Source organism: Amphiprion ocellaris, chromosome 1 (assembly GCF_022539595.1).
Source record: "Amphiprion ocellaris isolate individual 3 ecotype Okinawa chromosome 1, ASM2253959v1, whole genome shotgun sequence".
Taxonomy (NCBI): domain Eukaryota; kingdom Metazoa; phylum Chordata; class Actinopteri; family Pomacentridae; genus Amphiprion; species Amphiprion ocellaris.
In genome coordinates, this window is record NC_072766.1 from 1444203 (window position 1) to 1468537 (window position 24335).

Genomic DNA, 24335 nt, shown 5'->3' on the forward strand with positions numbered 1-24335 from the left:
GCTGGATCGTAAAAAGAAAGAAAGAAAGAAAGACATGTTCTTGCTGGACCCACCGCATTCCTGCCGATTGTGCCGTCAGCACTGGAGCCTGGACCCTCCGAGCGAGGAAACACTCACCTGAGCCGACTCCCTCCTCCTGTTGTCCTTCCCCACTCACCGGTTGCTGCTCCAAACCCTGGCTGTCACCGCTGAGAGCCAGTTCGGAGCGTTCCCAGCGTACTTCGAGAGTTTGTTGTCTTGCCTTAGTTATAGTTCTTGTTGAGAAACACTGTGTGTGAAAGGACTTCGTTTGTAGTTTACCTCTCGCTATCCTTGTGAGGATAGCCTTGCGTTTAGTTTTGAGTATTTGTGAGATTAGTCCTTTCCCGTTACAGTTCCGCCCGGCCCCTAGGTGCCGCTGTTAGCTCCAGAGCCTTTTGCAATCCATTTCCGTTTCCTGTGTTTATCCTGATTTCCGTTTGTTGTCCCAGAGGACGTTGTGAATAAATCAGTGTTGCATTCAAGTACTGACTGTTCATTTCCTGCACCTGAGCTGCCATTGAACCCCGTGACAGTACGATCCGGCCAAAACATGAGCTCAGCAGGAAAATGCAACAGTTTGAGCCAGCCCGAAATGAACCCAGGAGGCTCAAAGGCTGGCTCTGCCCCTTCACCAAATCCCCTGGACATTTTTTTTTTTCTTGTGAGGAAAACCTTTTATATTATTACCACCTATTTGAGTTATAGTGTGAGTGGAAGAAGGCTCAGGATCAGGATCACCGAGATATGACAGTGTCTCGGGGTCGCAGGGCAGCCTCCCAGATGCCCTGGTTAATGGGCCACCTACCAGCCCATATCCTAAAGTTTTTGAACTCTCCCTTGCGGTTTGTTACCCTTCCTGCCTCAGCCACGTATCCAACCTGCACTCAGCCCGCTAGCCCCCAGCCCACTAGTTTCCCCGCTACCTCCGAATCCACCCCACGTTATGTTAGAACTGGTGTTCTGAACCTTCAGTTGGGGAGTAATCACGGACTAGCACCCCCATCTGATCACCCCTCATATCTGGTTTCCCCTGGCCCCCTGGACGATGTTCGTAGTAAGTCTTCTTTCGATGGGACCCGTCTCGCTTTTAAGCCCAGCCCTGGTCGAAAGCGGGGTCCCCGACACCGGAGTCCCCAGTCACCTCCCATCTCCATCTCCTCTAGTGACCTGTGCTCCTTCGTGCTCGATAGAGCCCTTGGACTGGACAATTTCCACCCCAGTCAGACCAGTTCCCCACCTGAACCCGGACCCCAGTACCCTGACGAGCCACCCTCCAGCAGGTCTTCCAGAAGGAAGAGAGGTTCCCGGAGACCCCAGACCTCGCCGCCGCCGAGCGCCGCAGGGGTCCCGCCGCTGCCGAGCGCCGCAGGGGTCCCGCCGCTGCCGAGCGCCGCAGAGGTCCCGCCGCCGAGCACCGCAGAGGCCTCGCCGCTCCCCAGCGCCCAGACCTCGCCGCTCCGCAGCAGCCACCGAGGTTCCACTGCCGCGCCCCGTCTCCTGGCCATCACCGAGGGTTGATGCTGTTGACGCCGCCTCACCCATCTCCGAGGGGGTCGACGACGCCGCCTCACCCGTCTCCGAGGGGGTCGACGACGCCGCCTCACCCGTCTCCGTGGGGGTCGACGATGCCAACGATGCCTCACCCGTCACCGAGGGGGTCAACGCTGTCGACGCCGCCTCACCCGTCTCCGAGGGGGTCGACGACGCCGCCTCACCCGTCTCCGAGGGGGTCGACGACGCCGCCTCACCCGTCTCCGAGGGGGTCGACGACGCCGCCTCACCCGTCTCCGAGGGGGTCGACGACGCCGCCTCACCCGACTCCGAGGGGGTCGACGACGCCGCCTCACCCGACTCCGAGGGGGTCTACGACGCCGCCTCACCCGACTCCGATGAGGTCGACGACGCCGCCTCACCCGTCCCCGAGGGGGTCGACGCTGTCGACGCCGCCTCACCCGTCCCCGAGGGGGTCGACGCTGTCGACGCCGCCTCACCCGTCCCCGAGGGGGTCAGCTGACCAGCCCCTTGGCCGAGAGACTGTAGGGCCCGGGTCAGCTCCAGAGCCTTTTGCAATCCATTTCCGTTTCCTGTGTTTATCCTGATTTCCGTTTGTTGTCCCAGAGAACGTTGTGAATAAATCAGTGTTGCATTCAAGTACTGACTGTTCATTTCCTGCACCTGAGCTCCCATTGAACCCCATGACAGTGATGATCCTTCATATGAAAGAACGTCAGTCACCCAGTGCAGACGCCAAAAGCACTTTCTTGTTTCCTGAGGAGGAACTTTGCTCTGTCCATAGACTTTACATTGAGATGACCTGACACACTTAGAAATGGTTTCTCTGGCCTTTAGAACAGTTTTTGTAAAACAATGAATCCTAATTGACCTTTTTTGCATTAGGAGATGTCTGTCAACAGACTCTGGTTGCAGAATAAGTCCAGCTGTATGGGCGCCTATGAGAAAAGGACACTATTTCTAGCTGGATTTGTTGCCTCGGTAAACTATTTCCTAAGGAGTTTATGTTGTGAGTCGCTAGTTTCAAGACTTTTTAAAGACAGCATGGGTTACATTTTCTAGACTATGGTTCCATTTGGAGTAAAATCAATGCTCAGATCAGTATTTTCTGGGGTCGGGCTACCTTGTGATGGACAGGTTCTACCGTATTACAGCCTCGAGTCGCCAGGAGTTGTCCTTTGAATCCACCTCTCATTTCATTACATCCAGTTTCAAAAGAATGAGATGTTGATGGCCCAGTTCCAAACTCAAGGCATGATTGTGATTTCATTCAGCTTCCATATAGGTTCTATGCTGAGAGCAGAGTTGTCTGGCAGTCGTGTGTTCAGCCCCTTTAATAAACCCATAATACCAATCATTGTCACTCACTCACCTATAGCATAAGTGGAACATAAGCTAAATTATTTGTGCCTCATCTAATTGCTGCTCCAACAACAGTGTGGTTCAACTCATTAGTAGATTATTGGCTATTCATTTCATCAAAGCATGAACTTGTGGTTAAACACCAATGTTTTTACTCAGTGCTTATACAAAAGGCACCAGTGTGTGCAATAAATACCGTACTGGGCTTACTGTCCCATGCTGATAGTTAGGGTCCGAGCACCGAATGGTGCGAAGACCCTATTGGAATTCGTCGGGTTTGTTATTATTATTATTATTATTATTATTATTAGGGTCCGAGCACCGAATGGTGCGAAGACCCTATTGGAATGCAAGGAATTATTCCTTCTTCTTCTTATTCTTCACTCTTCTCCTGTCTTTTGAATTGCCTTTTTGGCAGCCTTATCATACCCCAAAACGCGTGAAACTTGGCATGCTCATCAGGACTGGCGAAAAATTTGATATTTTATGGGAATTGCGCATGTGTGTGGCAAAATGACTCCATAGCGCCCCCTGGAAAATTGAAAATTTGGTCATTAGGCCAACTTGCACGACCTTTCATCTACAGCTACAAAATTTTGCATGCATATTCAGCACATCAGGAAACCCAAACAAGTCAATCATGGCCACGCCCTAACACCAACAGGAAGTCGGCCATCTTGAATTAGCTGTAAATTTTTTAAAATTAATAACTCATCGGGGATAAGTCTGAGAGATGTCAATTTTGGCCAATATATGCAAACACGCGACCTGATGCAAAGCTATCAAAATGTTCATCTCATTTCAAAGGGCGTGGCCATGGCGACTCCCCAAAAAATGGATCCTTCGCCATGAAACAGGAAGTGGTGTCTAACTCAGCTGTACATGTTCCAATCTGTCTGAAATTTTACATGTGTGATTAATGTCCAGCCGTGACAACATCCATGCGGTTATATACATTCACAGTCATAGCGCCACCTTGTGGTAGCAGGAAATTGACATTTTTCACAATTTGATGTACTATTCTTAGCACGTTGATCAGATTCACCTCAAATTTGGTGACATAAGCCAGAACACATTGATGATGATCCCCAGAGAAAATGGTGACTCTTCGTCAAGGGGCGTGTCTGTGGCGGCGTGGCGAATTTCGATTTCTCGCCATGAAAATTGAATTATTTATATCTCAGCTGGACATGGTCCAATCTGGACCAAACTTGATATGGTGGACACTAGTCTGGGTCTGAACACATCCACACTCATACATTTAGAAATACCCATAGCGCCACCTATTGGCAACAGGAAGTAATTGTCATTACATTTGCACCTACCATTGCCGGAAACTTTGTCATATCATCTTGAAAATTGGTCAGCTGAGTGGTTACGCCTAGACGATGCCACAGTGTGAAGATTTTGACGATTCATACAACACTGTTGCCGTGGCAACGCATCGTTGCCGTAATAAACAAAGTACTTTTTGACAGGTTAAAAATGCTCAAATGCTCGCCAAAATTACCACACATATCTGGACCGGTAACCCATTTGATATTTTAGGGAAACTGCACGTGTGTGGCAAAATGGCTCCATAGCGCCACCTGGAAAATTTCAAACAGTTACTACGGCCACTACGTATGACCTAGAATTATGAAACGTGGTAGGCTTATGTAACTCGTCAAGACACACAAAAATGTAATTGACACCCATGCCCAAAACCCAACAGGAAGTCGGCCATTTTGAATTATATGTCATACGTTTTGACGATTTTGGGTCATTTTTGTACATTTTCAAAAGCTATAAACTCAAACAGGGTAACACCGAGAGAGCTGAAATTCGGCCAGGATGTACTCCAGGCATGGGTGATCAAAAGTTATGAAAATGCTCACCTTAAGTCTGAGGGCGTGGCCATGGCGGCCTCGTGAATTTTGATACTTCGCCATGAAACATCAACTGCTGTGTAACTGCCCTAAACATGCTCCAATCTGCTTCAAACTTTACATGTGTGATCAGAGTCCAGTCCTGATCACATCCATAGGCCGACATAAACTCTCGGTCGCAGCGCCACCTGGTGGATGGAAGGAAATGCTCTATAACTAGCCTGGACATGGTCCGATCTGCCTGAAATTTTATATGTGTGATCAGAGTCCGACCCTGATCACATCCATAGACCAATATACACTCTCGGTCGCAGCGCCACCTGGTGGATGGACAGGAAAAGCTCTAGAAGTAGCCTGAACATGCTCCAATCTGCCTGAAATTTTACACGTGTGATCAGAGTCCGACCCTGATCACATCCATAGGCCGACATGCACTCTCGGTCGCAGCGCAACCTGGTGGACGTGCGTGGATTCGCCGACCAGCAAGGATGCGAGGACCCGTCCAACGCTGCTTGCAGCTTTAATTTTTATTGTTCCTCTTGGCAAGTTATCCACCTTCCATCACCCTCGGACAGCCTGGATCTGAGGCTTGTAGTGTTGTATGTGAGCGAGTGTTTGGAAACAGAGAACAGACTGTGTTCATATAAAGCGGCTTTAGAATATTGCAGTAGTAAACACAATCACTACGCTCTGCTCACTGATAAATCAAATCCCCAACAGCATCACGGAGAGTCAGAGAAGCAAGAAGTCGATTGAGCGCTTTCCACTGTGTTTGTTGAATGGATGTGCTCTTCTGAGTATCTTTGTGACGACAAATGAGTTGTTTTTTTCAGTTTTCCATTGGTTTAAAACAGGAGTGTCAAAACTAATCTTAGTCCAGGTTTTACATTCAGTCCAGTCTGATCTCCAGTGGATCGGACCACTAAAACCACAGCAGAATAACCTAGAAATAACCACAACCCCTAATGGTTCCTTTGGTTCAGTGCAAAAAAAGTCCATTCTGAAAATGTTCACATTTAAGAAATTATCTTTTTACAAAACGTCACGAACAATCTGACATTTTTGAAGAAAAATATATTAAATTTCATCAGCATTCAGCCTCAGTTTATCATTTCCACATTACAACTTCCAGAGCACAGAGTGTCTACAAAGGAACACATTTAGTCACCTGGAACTGAACCACAGAGGATTTTACTTTATGATCAATATGACAAAAGTCAGACAAAAAAAAGACAAAAAAATACAAAACAAGACAAAATATTAGAAAAATGAGACACAAAATGACAAAAAAAATGGAACAAACAGCACGAAAAAAAATGAGACAAAATTTGGACAAAAAAGTTACAAGATGACAAAAAAGTAGACAACACAAGTGAGACGAAAACACAAAACGACAAAAGCAATACACAAATCAACAAATAAAGCAAAACACAAAATGACAAAAATAAGACAAAAAACACAAGTGAGACAAAAAGGAACAAAAACATGAGACAAAAGACAAAAGTCAGACAAAAAAAACAACAAAAACAAGACAAAATATTGCAAAAATGAGACAAAATGACAAAAGAACAATCTAGTATTTTACTTTCTGATCCAAACAGCTTGTCATGGTCTAGAAATTATTTTAAATTCATAGTTTTACTAATTTACAATCAGTTAATGTCTTCTCTGGAATCTTTACACTTTGAGGGCCGCATTGGACCCTCTGGAGGACCGCTTTTGGCCCACGGGCCGCATGTTGGACACCCCTGGTTTAAACATAGACTGTATAGGTTTCAAGGATCGGATACGGGGTTAAGCTTGTGGTGGTTCAGGTTCAGCTTGGTTCCTGAGAATGCACACACATGTGAGCGACGTTTATGCTGTAAAATCAGCTTCTTTACCATCAGCCGCCGTGTCTGTGTATTGAATTTCCCTTCCCATTAATAAAGTTATTGTATTCTATTGTATTGTATTGTGTCTACCAGAGCTGGAAGTCTGATGAGGCTGACATGGAATGAAGGCCACCACAGACACCAGCTGAGGTAAAAGTCTGACAACGAGGTGGAAACATTAGCAGTGGAAGAATAGTGCAGCACTGAGCTAGAGGGATTGGATCTTTATTAGGTATTCATGCACCTAATAAAAAGCATCTTTATGATCATAAGCAATAAAATAATGTGGAGGAGCAGTGCTATGCTAGAAAGCCTGCAGATTTCTGTCCATATCTTTGATGTAGGTTGTTAACGTTACCTTTAAGTCTAGCTGAACCGACTGTGACCTGAGTCTCCCACTTGTTTCACACGTCGGTTATGGCTCGTCTCTCATCCCGGGGATTTCAGCTTTAAAAGACTGTTTGGTTGGTACAGCAGGGTGAACTAACAGCTGCATGAACAGGACTGTTGCTGTGTTTGTGTGTCTGTCTGTGGGAGTGTGTGCAGCGCTATCCTGACAGAATGCTGCATGATCCCAGGCTACTAGCGACGGTAAAAGGATCATTAAAACGGGTTAAAATTAGGTTGTTGTGTCGATATGTTTCTTCCCCACAGACTTTCTCTTCACTCTACTGATGCTCTCAGCAGATCGTATTGCTGTTCAGGATAGTTCTGGATATTCTTTACTCAAGCAAAACAAAGAAGATATTGTAGATTAATAGCTTTACAGATAGCAAGAAAGGTTGAAGATTCACTCATTTGTGGAAAAAGGTCACATTTTGAACCTCCAGATTCTCCTCAGGAGCGTGAATGACTTCATCATCTCTGACTTGGGGACCACGTAACGGGCTTTTAGTTTGGAACCAGATGTGAGTTGGTGAAAAAGGTTCACGGTTCAAAAGTTTAAAGCCACATTGGGCTGCTTCTGCCACCTCTACCATGTGGATGAACACATGGAGCAGCAGCAGCTCAAAGCTTTACCCCTCTTTATTCTTTGATTTCTTCAAACATTTGAGTTTTTGTGGACACTGATGCAAGGTTTTAGAGTAAACAGTTTTGCCCAAAAATGGGAGTTTCACCCCTTATCTGAGGGTGAAGCCAAGAACTCTTTGAAGTTCCGTTGTATATGTATGGAGTAAAAAAATACAGGAATTGAAATAAACTGAAGTAGAACTATGCAGTAGCATCTGATAAAAATACTCAAATTAATATTTGGACACAGTTCTTGAGTACTTTGCTGTTTTCCACTATTTGTACCGGATCAGTGCTTCCAAAGCCTCGCCTGGCTCCATGTGTGTCGACTAAAAGATTTGTGAGGGATTTGTTCTGGATATTTTCCGCATTATGAATGTGTTCATGAGGTAAATATTTCTGCAGATTAACACGAAAGAGAGAAACCTCTTCTGGAGGCACATCCTAGATTGCAATGGACAGTCTGAGCTGCCCCGAGCCATTTATGTCTTTTGACTTTCTAACCTCCACTTTCCCCTCAAGTGGTTTCACTTCAGCTGAGCTTTTGGGAGAATTTAAACTGTTAGAATTACTGACACTGCCTGAGAGCATGTGTGCCGCCAAACTGTAGCACTGTCAACTTTTCCAGGGTTATCTGATTCCTGAAAACCCTCAGCTGTGTGTGTTTGGATAGGAACGGTTCACAGCTGGAAAGTGACTCTGTAAAAAAAAAAAAAAAAACAACAAAAAAAACCTTTTTATGACCTGAACCTGAAGTAAGGCAGGCATGCAGCTCAACCCGAAAGGTTTTCATCAAGGCCCAAATTAAGAAAGTAGACATTTCTTGATTTAATGTGATGCTCGGGCAAGTTATGTGCAAGAGCTTTCATCTAACTGAGACTTGTTGGAGATTTTTTGCTGTGAATTGGAATATTTTGCTGATCAACATTTAAGTGAGCAGAAAAAAGTCATTTTCCACCGTTCTTGAGATGCTAAGAAGTTGAGACGCCAAGAGGTTGAGACATCTTGATTCTGTTGACAGTTTCTGTCCATGACAGCTGATGGAGCCACCAAGTTGAGGAAAGGTCATCATGTCAATAATGTGCCATTTCCTTACGTGTCTCACAACATCATGGAGCTCTGAACACTCTTCAGGGAGCTGACAAGAGGCCACATCACCTCCAACTGTCAAAGAGCTGGGCTCTTTAAAGCTGATGGCTTCCACGGACCTGCAGCCTCCCACTCTCTATCTGCTGTTTATTTTTCTACAGTTGTACCAGCTCTCCTCAGCTCAGACCTGACCTTTCCTCCTGAGCTCAGTTACAAGTTGCACACCACAAGGAACTGCAGGGAGTCTGTGAAGTCTGTCAGCACCGGCCTCAAATAGTGTTCCCTTTATTTGGCTTGTTTTCAGAGCTGCAGGGAAAAGTGTTTTTACGCCTCCCAGACGAGGTCGTAAAGCAGAACTCAATCTATTGACTTTGAGTTGAGACACAACACTAGCATGTAATTGCATTTTTTATGTAATTATGTCCATATTATACTGTTTAAGTTCAGTTTTCAAAATAGGAAATGCATCAGAATTAAAGATAAAACGGACTGGTGTCCAGAGCCACTTCCTTAGTGTCAGTTTGTCCACTATATGGTATTCCAGTGGATTACAGTGGAATGATCAGTAGTGCACGTGAACACTACTGTCCTTTAACAATCCCACCAGACAGAGCTGCAGAATTTATAGATGCCATAATGACTACTGCAACACTCAGCAGCTGACAATGATTGTACGAAATGACAATAACTGACTGAAATCTGCCTTCACTGCTAACGAGGTGAAACAGTGACACCGTCTACAGCCATGCTACCAGCTCTGCGGTACCACCATAGCTTTTATATTTAACATGCGCATAAACTCCAGGTCTGAAAAATAAATCCAGCATGGAAATACATTAAATCTGCACTATTTCTAACAGCCTGCAGGGAGCAAATAAAAAGTCCAACAGTAAAGAAGTAGATGAGGAAAGTGACCCTACTTCATCTGTTGCCACAGCAAACATTTTCCTGAAGCATTTATGGTCTCATTTACTAGTTTCATGACTTTATGAACACAGCATGGTGTTTATTTTTTAAATTTAATGAAAAATGAACGTAAAATAGATGATAAAGCAGGGTATGTTTTAGGATAAGGCTACCTTGTGACTGACAAGTTGTTATTTTATGTTTGGTCTAAGCGCAACAATATCGGCATTCTTATATCACCATGCTAATGTCTGTCAGGTTAGCAATGCTTTAGTTTGGTATGTTGGTGTGTTAATATCTGATAATATGCATTAAACACAAAGTAATGGGACACATGGAAGTGTCTTTAGTTAAGAGAATATTTGTTCAAAAATCAACAAATAGCTGTACTATAAATGGAAACTTAGGTAAGATCAAAAATATTACATTTTATTTTATTCATTCCGAGCACAACATGACTGCACCAAAGGCTGTGACATCCAATAATTTTTGACTCAAATGCAACAAAAATCAACCGCATGGTGATTCTAGAAGAAAACAGCAACATTATTGTGGTTCATTGCATGGAAACTATAGATGTGTCGACACAAACATGGGATTTCATGTAGATGTGTAAGTATGCTATATATATATTGGGTTATTTTAAGATTTATTATGGAAAGAGATGCCAGGAATAAGAGCTCATGATTTGACTCAGGTCTGGGGACGTTTTGGTTTGGATGTACCGTGCATGTATGTGATAAAGGAAAAAACCATAAACTGTCCTTGTCAGGTGTTGGACCATTACGTTCACTTTGGTATTTGGTAGAAATTTGTGGAACTTTACTGGAGGGATGGATTGCATTTCTTCCCAAAGACTTTCCATCATTTGGTGTTTTGAAGACGGTGGTGCAGAACATTTCCGACACGTCAGTCCAAAATCTAGCATGAGTGCTCAGCTGATCTGAGATCTGGCGACTGAACGGCATCGCATGAAGGCACTCATTTTCACCCTCATCAAGTCTTTGGGCGACACCTGGTTTGTGTCATCTTAGAACCTTTGACCCAAACCATCCCTCTGACTCTCACTAGTGGGATCAGAGGGATGGTTTTTCCTGTAATTTGTCACCCATCTGCAGATATCAGGGTAGCTTACTGAGTGAAGTATTTGGCCTGCTTAAGTCAAAGACGAGTGATCACCAGAGTCAGTAAGGTTCATCCTGTGGGGACCATAAATGGTCTGTACCAGTTTTTATCCAGGCCGATCCATCCAGTAGTTGTTCAGATTCTTGAACCTAAAGGAAAGAGGGGGTTGACCAACCGTTGGTACCTTTCCTAGAGCTATACCACGAGCAAGACTAAATATATAGATATCTGAAATGACAAATAGAATGCTCATTGTTGAAGCTGATTAATGCTTTAGGGGGAAAGAATTAAAGCAACTACTGTGTGCTTGGAACTTTCTCATAAGTCTTCTGAATGATCCTGTCACTGTCTGCTCAACGCTTCCAGGCCAAGTAGACATGCAAAATGAATGTCTTTGGAAAATGGTTATGTGACCATTACAATTCCCTGGATTTATGAGGTAGCATTAACAAAAGAACACATATCCTGTTAATACAGACGTATGAAATGTGATGAGCCAGCATGTCATTGAGGAGCACACTCATGTTTGGGGCATGGCTGTGGTTTCACAGCGTATACATCTCCTCCTTCCAAATATGAAAAACATTACCACATTAATGACAGCCTGGGCTTGGGGATGGTGCTCCATCCAAACCCCAGAATCCTGTATCCCCTGGTAACCATGGTAGAAAATGTCCAGGCATTCATTTAAAGTCCAGATATTTCTTCCAGTGTCATTACCGTACTTGCAGCGATGATGCACCGAGGCTCGCGTTTGACCCTAATGAGCTCCAGAACATGATTGTTTGAACAGCTTCTTGTGAAACACAGGAGGTCCTGAGCCAGACGTCCAAGTCAAAGGCAACAATGGTCCCTTTTCATCAAGGTAGCTGTATCCTGACCTGAACCTGATTACTCCTCCTGCCAAGGGATAGCAATAACTGAGGTATTAATAGCTATGGAAATATGAGCATTTGCTGGAGCCACTGCAGTGAAATGACTTCCAGAGTCTGAGACACTTTAAATGTTGGCTTCAGGAGCAAAAACACTGGCGCTAGCTTCCATATGAGCGGCTCTTTGATGTGCAGTGATGGACCGTTTGAACAACATTTCCTCTTGTCCTCAGTTGCTGCTGTAAAACGTCAAATCCCAACAAGTCACATGTCCAGTTCTTATAGAAGAAAGTCCCACCACAAGGTCCTCTTCAGCTTCATTTATCTCTGCAGAGACAGTCGTATGCAGCAGCTTTCCGTCCAGCTCAGCAAATACAAACAGAAAAGCACATAAAATATAAAAACTTATAAAAAGAGCTGAAAAAAAAAAACCATCCAAGTTTGAATCTCTCTGAGAACTTGGAGGACTTGTATTTTATACTGAATCTATGAATATTTATGTGATGATGTGGAAGCTTGCGGTGATCAGAGATTATAGAAACTTAATCCAGCATTTGAATTCAAATAAACAGTTTTCTTTTACAGTGCTTTGCAGGATTTGATGTTTTTACAGCACGAGCAGATAAATCTGTTTGTCATTTGAGCTGAATGGTTTAGAAGTGTTTCGTTAGTCTAAATGCCTTTCCAGGCTGTTCTCCTGAGACTCACTTGTAGAAAGACAGAAAACTGTTTTTGGACGAGGCTCCACCGTCTCTCAGAGCTTTCACTTCTGGCTGCTGTTCTACTCTAATTAGTTCTATGGTAATTGCTGGTGATACATTAATATTACTGAGTGCATGTAAATTACTTTTATATCTCCAGTGAAATCATGCACATCGTATTATGTCATCCAAACCTTATGCAGTTATTCAGGAGCTACTGCACGCATGTTTTCATTGCTAACTATTGGAGCATGTTTGAAATTCCTGACGTAGGAATCCACTAACCTGAAGATCTGTCTCTCTGTAGTCAGACGCTGACCTAGAAGTCCTCGCTGGAGGTTTGCTTCTCGGCCTGCTTTTGCTATAAAGCGGTGTCGAGTGTCTTTCCTTTGGGGCATTACTGAACTGGGAGTTGCGCCTTTGTCCGCTGCATTCCCTGTGATTTTCACTTGGACTCAGTTGTTTAAATTCCTCGCTGACCCGCTGCATTTACTGAAGCTTTTCCAGGAATGTGATTAGTTTAGGATTCAACTTGACATTCAGTGCTTGAACTGGTTAAACTCAAATGAAATCTGAACAAAGTGAAGCTATTTTTTTTCCACAAAAAAGAAAAACATTTGGGAAGACTGTGTGGAGCTGAGATGCCAGAGAGAACAATTATTATTATTATTATTATTATTGCCAGAATGCCTAAAATCACTGTTAACTGCTAGTTCTGCCACTGATTAATGGTACTAGTGCAGTATTTTGTTTGAGTTCGTTGTCACAGGAAAAAGAAACATTGATGAAAAATTGAGCTAAAATGATGGTAGCTGCCAAGCCACAGCCTACTTTAGTATGAGAAGGCTGTAAATACAAATTAAATCTCCATATTCTGCAATATTCTGGTAATTTTTGGAAAAAATGCACAGTTATTTTACAGTTTAGAGTACATTAGTATACAGATAATAACTAGTTTGATCACAGACCAAAACTGGCAAAAATCTGTATTTTTAAAAATAATGCTTTCCTGTTTTAGAACATTTGCCTGTAAAATCACACACTTTTTAGCAGTAATTAAATCGGCAAAAATATAATTATTTTGCAGATATTTGCCATTATTTAAATAAAATGGATATATATATATTAATGTTTCAAAATAATAATAATAATAATAATAATTCCAATCTATAACTGAGGGGCTTCCGAAGTCCATGGGATATATCTGCATACATTTTTACTAAAAGTTGAAAAACTAATGTTTTTATGTTCACTATGATCATGTCTTTACAAATTCCATCATTATTTATTATGGAAACAATCACTTACTAATAAAAAATGACTAGATATCACTAAAATGTGAACTAAATAAGCGTCTGAATTTAATACCAACCACCTTCTAATGAGCTAAACAATAATAAAATGAGCTGATTCAGAAATAGTTTGGATTGATTTCTTTCATTAAGGTGAGATAATCATGACAAATATTTCTTTTTTGGCAATATATCAAATTTTGTATGGAAAATAACAAATGAAATCCCTTTCCACTAAGTTCCCCATTCCAAAAACACCTCTCCAGGAAGTATGTTAATTTTAGATCACATGACCTGCTACACATGATGTCATTTCCTCCTGAAGAAAAGACTGGCCGACTCCAAGGCTTTCTGAGGTATTTGCCATAATTTCCAGACTACAAGCCGGTATTTTTTTCTCACGCTTTGAACCCTGTGGCTTCTACAACGATGCGGCTGATGTATGGATTTTTACGGCGAGCTTCATGCCGTCAATACGTTTAGCCTCGTCGCATCAGACCAATGAAATTACCAAACAGGTCACAGTGAACCAATGAAACTGAATTAAATCAAACGCACTCAGTAAATTCTTCAGATTAGTCATTTTGGCTTCATGCACACACCATCATCATGGAAAACACACAAAGAAATATGTATGTGCTGTCTTTAAGGTTAAGTGTATAAGTTAAAAGTTGATTTTCAGTTGGGTTTTTAAAACAGCTTCAGAGTGAGTGCTTTCGTTCTAGTTTGGTGTCTCTCACCGCTCTGACCTTTTTCCTGCTAGCTTCGTCTCTCATGTGGAGCCGACAGCGAACGGACACAGCTAATTCACCTTTGTTGCTAATGTTTCACAACGCTTCTGCCTTGGAGATTATTTGTCTTTTTACACTATTGGTCCAAGTCAAGCTGAAGTAAAGCACAGAAAAAGCAAGCCCTGTGTGATTATTTAAAGACTTGAGAATGTTAGCTAGCTGTCTAGCTACGCGCTGTAAGGGCAGCATAGCTATGATGCAGCTTCTGAGTTAAAGGGAATCCATCTGCCTGTGGAAGAAGGAAATAGAGCTGCTGGATGTCAGCTTGGCATCAATGAATCCATGGTGAGACGTTGGAGTCTGCAGCGTGAAGATCTGACTCAGTGTTTTACTGCCTTGTTACAGGCACTGTTTGGAAAAAAAGCATTTATTTAATTAAAAGTTTAAAAAAATCTTTCTGTGTAAATATCTCATGTTACAACGTGGACACTTGCGGCTTATATATGTACAAAAATGTTTTTCTTTTCAAATTTAGTGGGTTTGGTTATAGGTGGTCATGTTGATTTTAGGCCTAAAAACAGCTAAAATGTCGACTATGATACAGAAAGTCCTGCAGTTATATGTTGACCCTGGTGATATTTTTTGCAGATAATATGCTGTTTTTACAGTGTTGCACTTTGTAGAGATGTAAATGCTGATATTGTGTGTGTTTCAGGCGGTTTAATTCTGTGTTTACGGGTTCTGTCGTATGAACAGCACATGAAAGTTCCCTGTGTACAGGCGAAGCTAAAGGCAGTCCGACTGCGTCATGTTATCAGTCCTCCGAAAGCCGGAGGCAGCTGGTTTGGTCAGCTTGTGACTGCATGAATGGTGAATCCCTTAATCTGAAGACATCACATGATAAACAAACATACATCACAAGATATGGCATGAAACCCCACAGGACCTTTCAGGGCTGGACCTCAGGAGATCCTCAAGAACAAATAAAAGACCTTAACCCACTTTTTTCCCTTATCTCTGTATTACATCTGAGAGTTATAGTCCGTCTAAAGGCCTTTATGCTCTCCAGTAAACACGCCAGATGACTTATAATCTCTATGTCATCAACCCTTTCAGAGACATTTATTAGACCACGCTGACCCACACAGGAACTCACTGAAGTCCAGAACAGATTCCTCTCTGATACTGCATCATGTAGGAGGAATGCCCAGCTCTCTGCTCTGTGACGACGTCTCAATGCTGTGGTGGTCTGTGATTCCTCCGATTTCATTTTACTAGTCCGCTGGCCCTCATGAGGTTCAACGTTTCTTTGCCTTTAAGACTCCTCAGTGAAAGCATCGCTGCAGCATTGACTGGAAGTTTAGAGTTCTTCTGCAGTAAACACTGATGTAGACATACAGCCATCATGTGTTACTGCAGACATAGGTTCCTGTTCCAAAGCACTGACTGAAATATCTCAGGTATTATTAATTAGAAATATTGTGAAGACGTCCATTGTCCATGTTCCCCTCTTTCTTAGGTCTGGTTGCTCATGCAAAATGAAACGTGATTAATATAGATTAAAAATGAATGATATTTAACTGATTAGTCTGATTAAAAATTCCACATATTGACTGCTGGCCTTTCTTGATTACCAATAACTGATACTGACATAATACTGGTCTTTACAGAACATATCAGCTGATTGTGTTTGAACTGGTGACAGCAGGACGCCTCCTCTGATCTTAGACTGCTGCTGTCTATCTAATAGAGAACCAGATAAGAAATGAAAATGTAGGGAATATTTAACCTGAGATAGGTCAGACACTTGTATAATTAGATGGTGTGTTTCCCCATAGTTTCTGTGGATATTATGGCCTCACAGTGAGCCAAGCTGAAGAAGTTGAACCATGATAAAATGTGAATCTGGCAGCATAGGGCTGAACACAGCAGCCACCCTCCCTGTCTCTGCCTTGGGAAGCACATCTGACAGAGTTTATCTGAAAAACAGTTGAGATAGTAGCAGCATGCCGTCTGTTGACATCTTCAGTTCTAGGATCAGACGGATGCAGAAAGGTTTCACTTCATTTTATTCACATCTCACAATACTTCACAATGACAAAGCAAAGGCAGGTTTTCCGAGTGGAAAACTTGAGCTGAAACCTGAATATAACTGAGAAAACTCCTCCACACTGTTACTGATTGAAATGCAGCTCCAACACCTGCCATGACATCAGTCTGCAGATACTCGACTCCTTTTTATGATCAGATATTCTGCACTTTCTGTGAACTTTCTCAGGAGATATGGTGATGCTGTGACTCATAGAGATCTGCTGGTTTTACTGGCCGGCTACTGGGTGTGACGGAGTGAAACTGTTTATGAATATGAGGCTAGTGCTTCTGGATGTGATTAAACACCAGTTACTTCCCTGGAAAAATTAAGGTTTGAGACCGTCTTGGTCGGCCCATCTGGTTTCTGATGTTAACAGTCACCGTCGTTTCACCTCAGAGGTTTAGATACCAGACAGCAAGTTAACTTGGATATGAGAAGAAGTTGCTCTGAGTTGACTATAAAGCACTGATAGCAGTTTGAGCTTTTCTAACCTTTGTATTCTGTGTTTCTGCAGGTTATTAGTGGGCGCTCCATATGAAATGAACGGCCCTTACCAGACAGGAGATGTTTATAAATGTTCACTGAGCAAACGAACCAACGGGAATGGCTGCTCCAAGCTCAACTTAGGTACAGTATTGCCAAACACCACTCTGTTCTTAGCAAAGCATGACGAGATAAAGTACAGTCATGCATGTACTACATCTGATAGAGTGCATGTGTTCTATACATGTTTCTATGGCTGCTTGCTAGTCAGGAAGCATCACGGTGACGTGTGAGACAGGAGAGTGGGTACCATATCTACCATTCCTCATTTTATTGTTTTTTTCTGAAATATTTTATGTACATTTCCACGTGTTTTACCACACATTTTACTGCATGCCTCTTCCTACGGGGTGCACGTGTTGTCCTGGTTAGGTACTCACATGAAGTTTTGTGGAGTAAACATTTAGATCTCAGGATGTAGACGCTGCTCCGAGGCGGCCAGACAGCAATAACAAACCAGAGTACCAGATGGTGGAACTCCTGATGGTTCTCCTGAGGAATAGAACACGTGTTTATGTATCCATGAAACTGTACATCTGGGATCCTCTCAGTGAATTTAATTTTTCCTCAAGGAAGGATATCTTTGACCAACGTATCAGAGAGAAAGGACAAGATGAGGCTGGGAATGACGCTCGCATCCAACCCCAAAGACAACAGCTTTGTGGTGAGAACGCCTTAAGAGCTGCTTAGAATTATCCTCATCATCATGTAGCGTAATGGTCTGTTTGAGTGAGTATTAGCCATCAAAAAGACCAAAAAAGGACATTCCCTGTAGATTTTCCTTTGATTACACAGTTGTCATACCACTGCTTTCCCTGCAGAAGCCTGTCTTTCTGTGCTGAGGTTGATGATGGTATAAATGCTTTCTTTTGTTTCAGGCCTGTGGGCCGCTGTGGTCGTATGAATGTGGCAGCTCTTACTACAGCACCGGCATCTGCTCCAGAGTCAATGCCAGCTTTAAGTTCTCCAGAACGATTGCACCAGCCTTTCAGAGTGAGTTCTAAAATGTCTTGTGTTTGTAGGAGGTTCATTGATGTGTTCTGAGGAACAGCACAGGGTTGCTTCCCATCTACTCATGTGTTTTCTTTTCAAATCAGGATGTGAAACCTACATGGACATCGTGATTGTTCTCGATGGTTCCAACTCCATCTACCCCTGGTATGAAGTGCAGGCTTTTCTCATCAACATTCTTCAGAAGTTCTATATCGGACCCGGTCAGATACAGGTGTGTAAGATGGAAAATAATACTAAAAGACGACTACACACTCTATGTTGGTCGTATTCCCTGTTGGATGGATCAAAATCATGTTCTTCGTTTATAATAAACCCTTTTCTTTACTTCAGCAAATTCTGCTGTAAGTTTTTTTGCATCGATGGTAAGTTGACCCTCTGAATTCAGAGCATGTACTGGGTGGTTTTTTTAGACATTTTTCCTCACTATGGGCTCATTTCTCACTGCAATAAAAAGTCCTACGTCTCTCTGAAAACAGCACAACCTCGACTGAAAGTAGAGAGAACTAAACAATATATTTTGTGCAGAACAACACAGTTAGAATGCTGTAATTCATGAGAAAGGAAGAAATTAAAGAAACCTAGAATCAACATGTACAACAGTTGTGTTGTTGTAGTGTTGGTTCTGCATTACTGTATACGTTTTACTGCTTTTTTTTATCTGTTTCCAGACTTGTTTCCTGTCTGCTCTGATTAAACAGAGTTTAGCCAAAACGTTGGTTGGTCACAGCTGAGCCACCAACAGTTTGAATTCAGTAAATGGTCCATTTTGGGCAATTTTTCAATGATTGTCGTATAAAGTGATTCTGTTGAAATATCACAAGATTAAGCTTAGATTTACTGAAGTTTCCCAGAGGAAAGGCACCCCTCCGATGACTACTTAAAGGACTGTTGAAAAGTTAAAGATCAATCTTTCCGTTTCTCCCTCTGAAAAATGGTGTAATTTTGGTGTTTTTCACAGCTCTGATTGGCTGTCATCGTTTTTCTTTGGACAGGTTGGAGTCGTTCAGTACGGTGAGAAGGTTGTCCACGAATTCAAACTCAGCGACTACAAATCAGTGGAGGAGGTGGTGAAGAGGGCTCGCAGCATCCACCAGCGGGGCGGAGAGGAGACCAACACAGCTCTGGGCATCAACATGGCCCGGTACAGAACCTCCACTCATACAGACCAGCAGCAGCGTTCCTTCAGTTTATTTTACTGAACGGTTCAAACACGTTCTTGCAGCTCACAAGCTTTCAAGCACGGAGGCCGACGAGGCGCCAAGAAGGTGATGATCGTGATAACGGACGGAGAGTCACATGACAGCGCCGATCTCCAGCAGGCCATTGAGGACAGTGAGAGGGACGGCATCACCCGCTATGCCATCGCTGTGAGTCTTCTTCATCTATTGCTCACATGGAATACATGGTTTAGTTAGCTTTAACTTTCTGCTGGCTAATAAATTTCCTGTGCCGCTCTGCAGCACCATAAACATTAATGAGGTGACCTCATTGGGTTCCGTTATAGCAGGTCTTTCCAGAGCCAGAACAGAGCCAAAACACTCAGAATGCTCTGAAAGCTCCAAATATACGCTGAGTGGAAGTGCAGTTAAAGGTGTAAATGATCTCCTCCAGCCCTCAGAGCCGCTGCTGCTACAGCTAATGGCACACTGATTCATCCTGAGGCTCAGTCGGGCATCTGAGCAAAAAGCTCTGAAGTCATCTGGTTCAGGACCAGCTGGAACTGGTAGCAGCACAAAACTAGAACTCATTGAAAGCTTCTCAAAGAGTTTTAGTGCTGATCTCTCATAAGGCCTTTAAATGAGACAGAATAATTATGCCGGATGACAGTCTGGTACTTTATGCGTTCAGTGGCGGGTTCTTTATTCTGATCTCCGCAGGTTCTTGGCTACTACAACCGTAGAGGAATCAATCCCGAAGCCTTCCTCAATGAAATCAAGTACATCGCCAGCGACCCCGATGACAAACACTTCTTTAATGTGACAGACGAGTCGGCGCTGAAGGATATCGTGGATGCACTTGGAGAGCGCATCTTCAGTTTGGAAGGTTTTTCCACTGATTCATTTTACTGAGCTCAGGAATTAACAGCTACAGCTTCTAACTCAAACCTCATAAAAAGATAATATATTATGAGGGAAAACTTAACTCACCCCAAAGAGACTGATTAATCTACTAGTTGGTGGAAAGAAACTCATTTTTTTGTTATTAATTAATTTAGTGACTTTATCAAGCAAAAATGATAAAACATGCTGCTGAAAGTTTCTAAATGTTAGTACATTTGTCTCTTACAGAACTGTAAATTCAGGTAAATTGCTCGTTAACATCAGCTATCTGCACTAGTTTCCTTGGGCATTTTGATTGGACTGTTCCTATAAATGTCTGATATGTACAGAGGATTAATGAAATTAATAGATGAAAGTGAAAATAAGATTTAATAGTATCTTAAACTCCAACAGATTGTAGTCGACGGTTGCTCCTGCTGATCACTTCGGACTTTATTTATATACACACACACTTTCTTACACTTCATGCACATTTTTCGCTTACGTGCACATGCTCCGTGCTTCGTCCTTGTTTGCTTTTGTTCTTTGTTGTGTTTCTGTGTCTCTTTGTGTCTCTGGTTTTCATGTGCATCTGTTCCAGGTTTCCAAATGAGAACTGGTTCTTAAACATTTTTACCTGCTAAAATAAAGCTCCAATAAATAAAATGAGTTGCAGTCATAGTGGTCATGCAACAGTAGTATCTGAAAATAATTCTTAAATCTCTTGAAGTCCCTCTTTGGTCATTGGTTTAACACCTAAAAACTTGAAACTTAAATTTGTCAATTCATGAAAAATAACTCGTAATCATCACATTTTGCCAGTTTCCTTTGAGTCATTGATTAAACTCCCACAACTCGTCTCTTTATGTATCTCTTACATAGAAGTCGTTTCCAAAATAATAAGTTATAAAACTGGAGTAATTCAGCCAGATATGTTAGAACTCTGAATCTGAAGGCTAAAGACTCCACCTGGCAAACTGGCAGCAGAAATTCTTTAGTTCTTTAGATAAATGAGGTTTGTTTTGAATGAAAAGTCAGAATCCTTGTTTCAGAGACCATCATCTGCAGTTTAAAGGTGGAAATGTTTGGCCGACTGCTTATTTACCTCATGACATGCCTTCCAACATATAAAAACCAACCACATGAACATGTTAACAAGGCAAAAATAAATAGATCTTTCCCTGCAGGCCATCTGAAAATGTGAAATGCCATTTCGCTGAGAGTACAGCTGTGACTAAAAGATGAAAGTTGTCTGATGGTTCAGAACTCTAAAAGACTGACTTGTTTACACAGGAACCAGTAAGAACGGGACAGCGTTTGGTCTCCAGATGTCTCAGGCTGGCTTTTCTGCTCACAACGTTGAGGTGAGTTTGGATTTTGCGACCACGCTGCCTCGTCCCGTCTGTCAGCAACACGTGGAACAACACATCATCTCAGTTTCTGCTGCATCATAACTCCTCCTCACAATCAGCCATCCATCACCTCCGGTCCCCCTGGGGGTCTGCTGTGGCCCCATGGTTTAGGTCCTCCTGATTTAGGAGACACTGACAAAGCAGACAGACGTTTTTCCATTCAGCCGTGGGACACATGACACCACGTATCAGTGAGAAACCGAGACAGTTCAGCTTGTGTTTTTCTTGGGCTACCTTGAGGTTTAGATGGTTTCTGGGAGCAGACGGCTGCAGGCGGGATGTCTTTCTGGAAGATAAGGAACATCTCCTCTACTGTACCTGCCCTTCAGACTGCTTCATCAGTCTTCATTCCTCACTTTCTGGCTCTTTGCTGATGCAACTGCTTTCACTTTCCAGTTGTCCTTCACAGTGTGATTTATCTGGGGAGGAATAAATGAACCCAATTTATGATGGAAAAATAAATATATTGGAGAGTGTGCAGCTGGGTGGCACTGACGGCTGGAAATTCTGTCCACAACGAAGGATTCCAGAGATGCTCAACAACAGCAACCTGAGTGTTGAGAGTAGGATAATTTATTGGAAAGAATGCCGAGTCTTTAGAGGAGAAAAGCAGCCGTGAAGCCCAGATGGTTTTGCTGAATGTGATAGGTGCCAATTCTGCAGGCTGCTTATGTCATATACTTTACAGGCGTCTCATGCATCTGCATGCAGTTTCTCCATCTGTTGTGTTTACTTTAACTAAACAATCGAATCTGCATCTGTAAAACTGCAGCTTGTAGCTTTGCTGTAGGACTGATTTATGTATTCATCACAGTACAGAGGATAGATTACTGTGTGATGAGCTGGTATATATGGACACTGGTGTATATATATGTAACACCACAGCTCTGGCCTTCTCCAGTACAATACAGAGCTGATATCTTCACTACAGCGAGGCATATGTCCATACATGCAGCTGCAGCAGAAATAGGTCATGTATTATAAGGTTGAACTGTTTTGGGGTTTCGTTCGTTTGCCATGGAAACCATTTTGACCAAAACAGATAACCACCCTGGCACAATGCTGCTGTGTGATGGTGACGTAGTTCAAGCCTGGTGAGACTCAATTCCATCTTTTGGGGAAGGAACTGCAAGCCTTCCAGCACACGCTCAAACGCTGGAAAGTGTGCTGTCGGCAGATTGTGTACAGCAAGAAAAAAGCCCTGAGCTCATTAAGCAGAGGAACCCTGTAATTACAGCGTCAGTGATACAGAGTGTGGTGAACCATGGAATACAGAAAATCCCTCCTCTGTCCCTCCTCGTGTCTACAGCTAATTGCACTTTCTGAATTGTTTCCTTTGTTGTAATGACGACTTAAAGATACACCGATAGAGAGTTTGCAGTGACTTGAAAGTAGATTTAGTTTTCTTTGTGTGCTGTGGTTTGTGTTTTAATCTCTCACTTGTTGCTTAGTTTCAGACAACAGGAGATCGATTCCTGCCAGGTTTAAACAGTAAATGTGGGAGATATTAGACAGTCCAAAAGAATAAACCACTAAAGGGGCCCTGGAGGAGGAACTAGTACTATATGTGCTGTAAATATGGGTGAATGTTTGATTTTTGATCTTGGGAAGCTGGTATTGTAACTCAACAGTTTAAAAAAAGGTTTACAGTCTGAGAACAGTAGAGCAAAAGGAACAGTAGAGCAAGCACATTCTATTGTGAACTAAAGCTGTGTACAGTTTTTTTAAAAAAATAAATCTGGAAAGGCAACAAAAACCTAAAATAGCTCTTCTTGCAGCTCTTTCCTCTCTTTCTCTCCAAGACAAGCATGAGTTCAAACTAGCAAAGATAGACGAGCTAAAAAACAACATTAGATCAAGGCTTTACTCAGGATTTTCCTCATTCTTCCAATCTACAGCCCTCTGTCTAACCTGTTGCTCCACAACATCCTTCTAAAATAGTCCCATGATTGGCTAAAATCTCTGATCGCAGACTAGATTTTCTAAAACTGTGAAAACTGAACCAGGAGGGCATAATTCAGAGTCACGTTTCCTCTCAGGCCATTTGAATGAAAATATGCTCAAAGGTTAGTCGGGTCATTTTTTTCCAAACGTGCCAAAAATACTGCCTACCTCATCTTTAAGTTAAATGGTGTTTCATGTGGGCTGCACAGTGGTGTAGTGGTTAGCACTTTCGCCTTGCAGCGAGAAGATCCCTGGTTCACGTCCCGGCTTTCCCGGGATCTTTCTGCATGGAGTTTGCATGTTCTCCCTGTGCATGCGTGGGTTTTCTCCGGGTACTCCGGCTTCCTCCCACAGTCCAAAAATATGCTGAGGTTAATTGATCATTCTAAATTGCCCGTAGGTGTGAATGTGAGAGTGATTGTTTGTCTCTGTATGTAGCCCTGTGACAGACTGGTGACCTGTCTAGGGTGTCCCCTGCCTTCACCTGAGTCAGCTGGGATAGACTCCAGCCCCCCATGACCCTAGTGAGGATTAAGCGGTGTATAGATGATGGATGGATGGGTGTTTCATGTTCTTCTTAATCTATCAAAGAAAAAAGGCCTGTTTTTGCTCAGATTAAAGCCCTTCTTACCCAAATGGGCTGCTAAACTGCAAAGGAGGAGGAACTGAAATGATCTGAGAGTCGTTTCACTGGAAATGTTGTGATTTTTATTTTTGTTTAGCTGACTGAGTTTTTGAAGATTAGATTTTATAAAGTGGTTGTTTAAAAAAAGAGAAACTTTTAAAGTGGCAGCTGAAGCCCCTTCCAGACGTTCACTGATTCCTGTTTGACACTTGGACACGTCGTCGTCTTGTCTAAATGAGAGCCCTTGTCCTTTCTTTAAACCTGATGATAATCTTTCTGGGTCGGACCTGCTAACATTAGTG

The 24335-nt window shown here is 42.7% G+C and overlaps 1 protein-coding gene across 3 annotated transcripts in view; it reads left to right on the plus strand.

Annotated features, from left to right (window-relative positions):
- Positions 1–24335, plus strand: part of itga11a (integrin, alpha 11a) — a 101861-nt gene that overhangs the window by 39190 nt on the left and 38336 nt on the right. For 2 of the 3 annotated variants that reach the window (XM_023279279.3, XM_055012004.1), the window contains 8 exons: positions 16971–17083; positions 17572–17663; positions 17878–17992; positions 18097–18224; positions 19006–19154; positions 19236–19380; positions 19891–20056; positions 21346–21416. In XM_023279279.3, the coding sequence (XP_023135047.1) occupies positions 16971–17083; positions 17572–17663; positions 17878–17992; positions 18097–18224; positions 19006–19154; positions 19236–19380; positions 19891–20056; positions 21346–21416 (979 nt within the window). The remainder of the gene's footprint in view (positions 1–16970; positions 17084–17571; positions 17664–17877; positions 17993–18096; positions 18225–19005; positions 19155–19235; positions 19381–19890; positions 20057–21345; positions 21417–24335) is intronic. The other variant, XM_035952392.2, reaches the window with a different exon arrangement.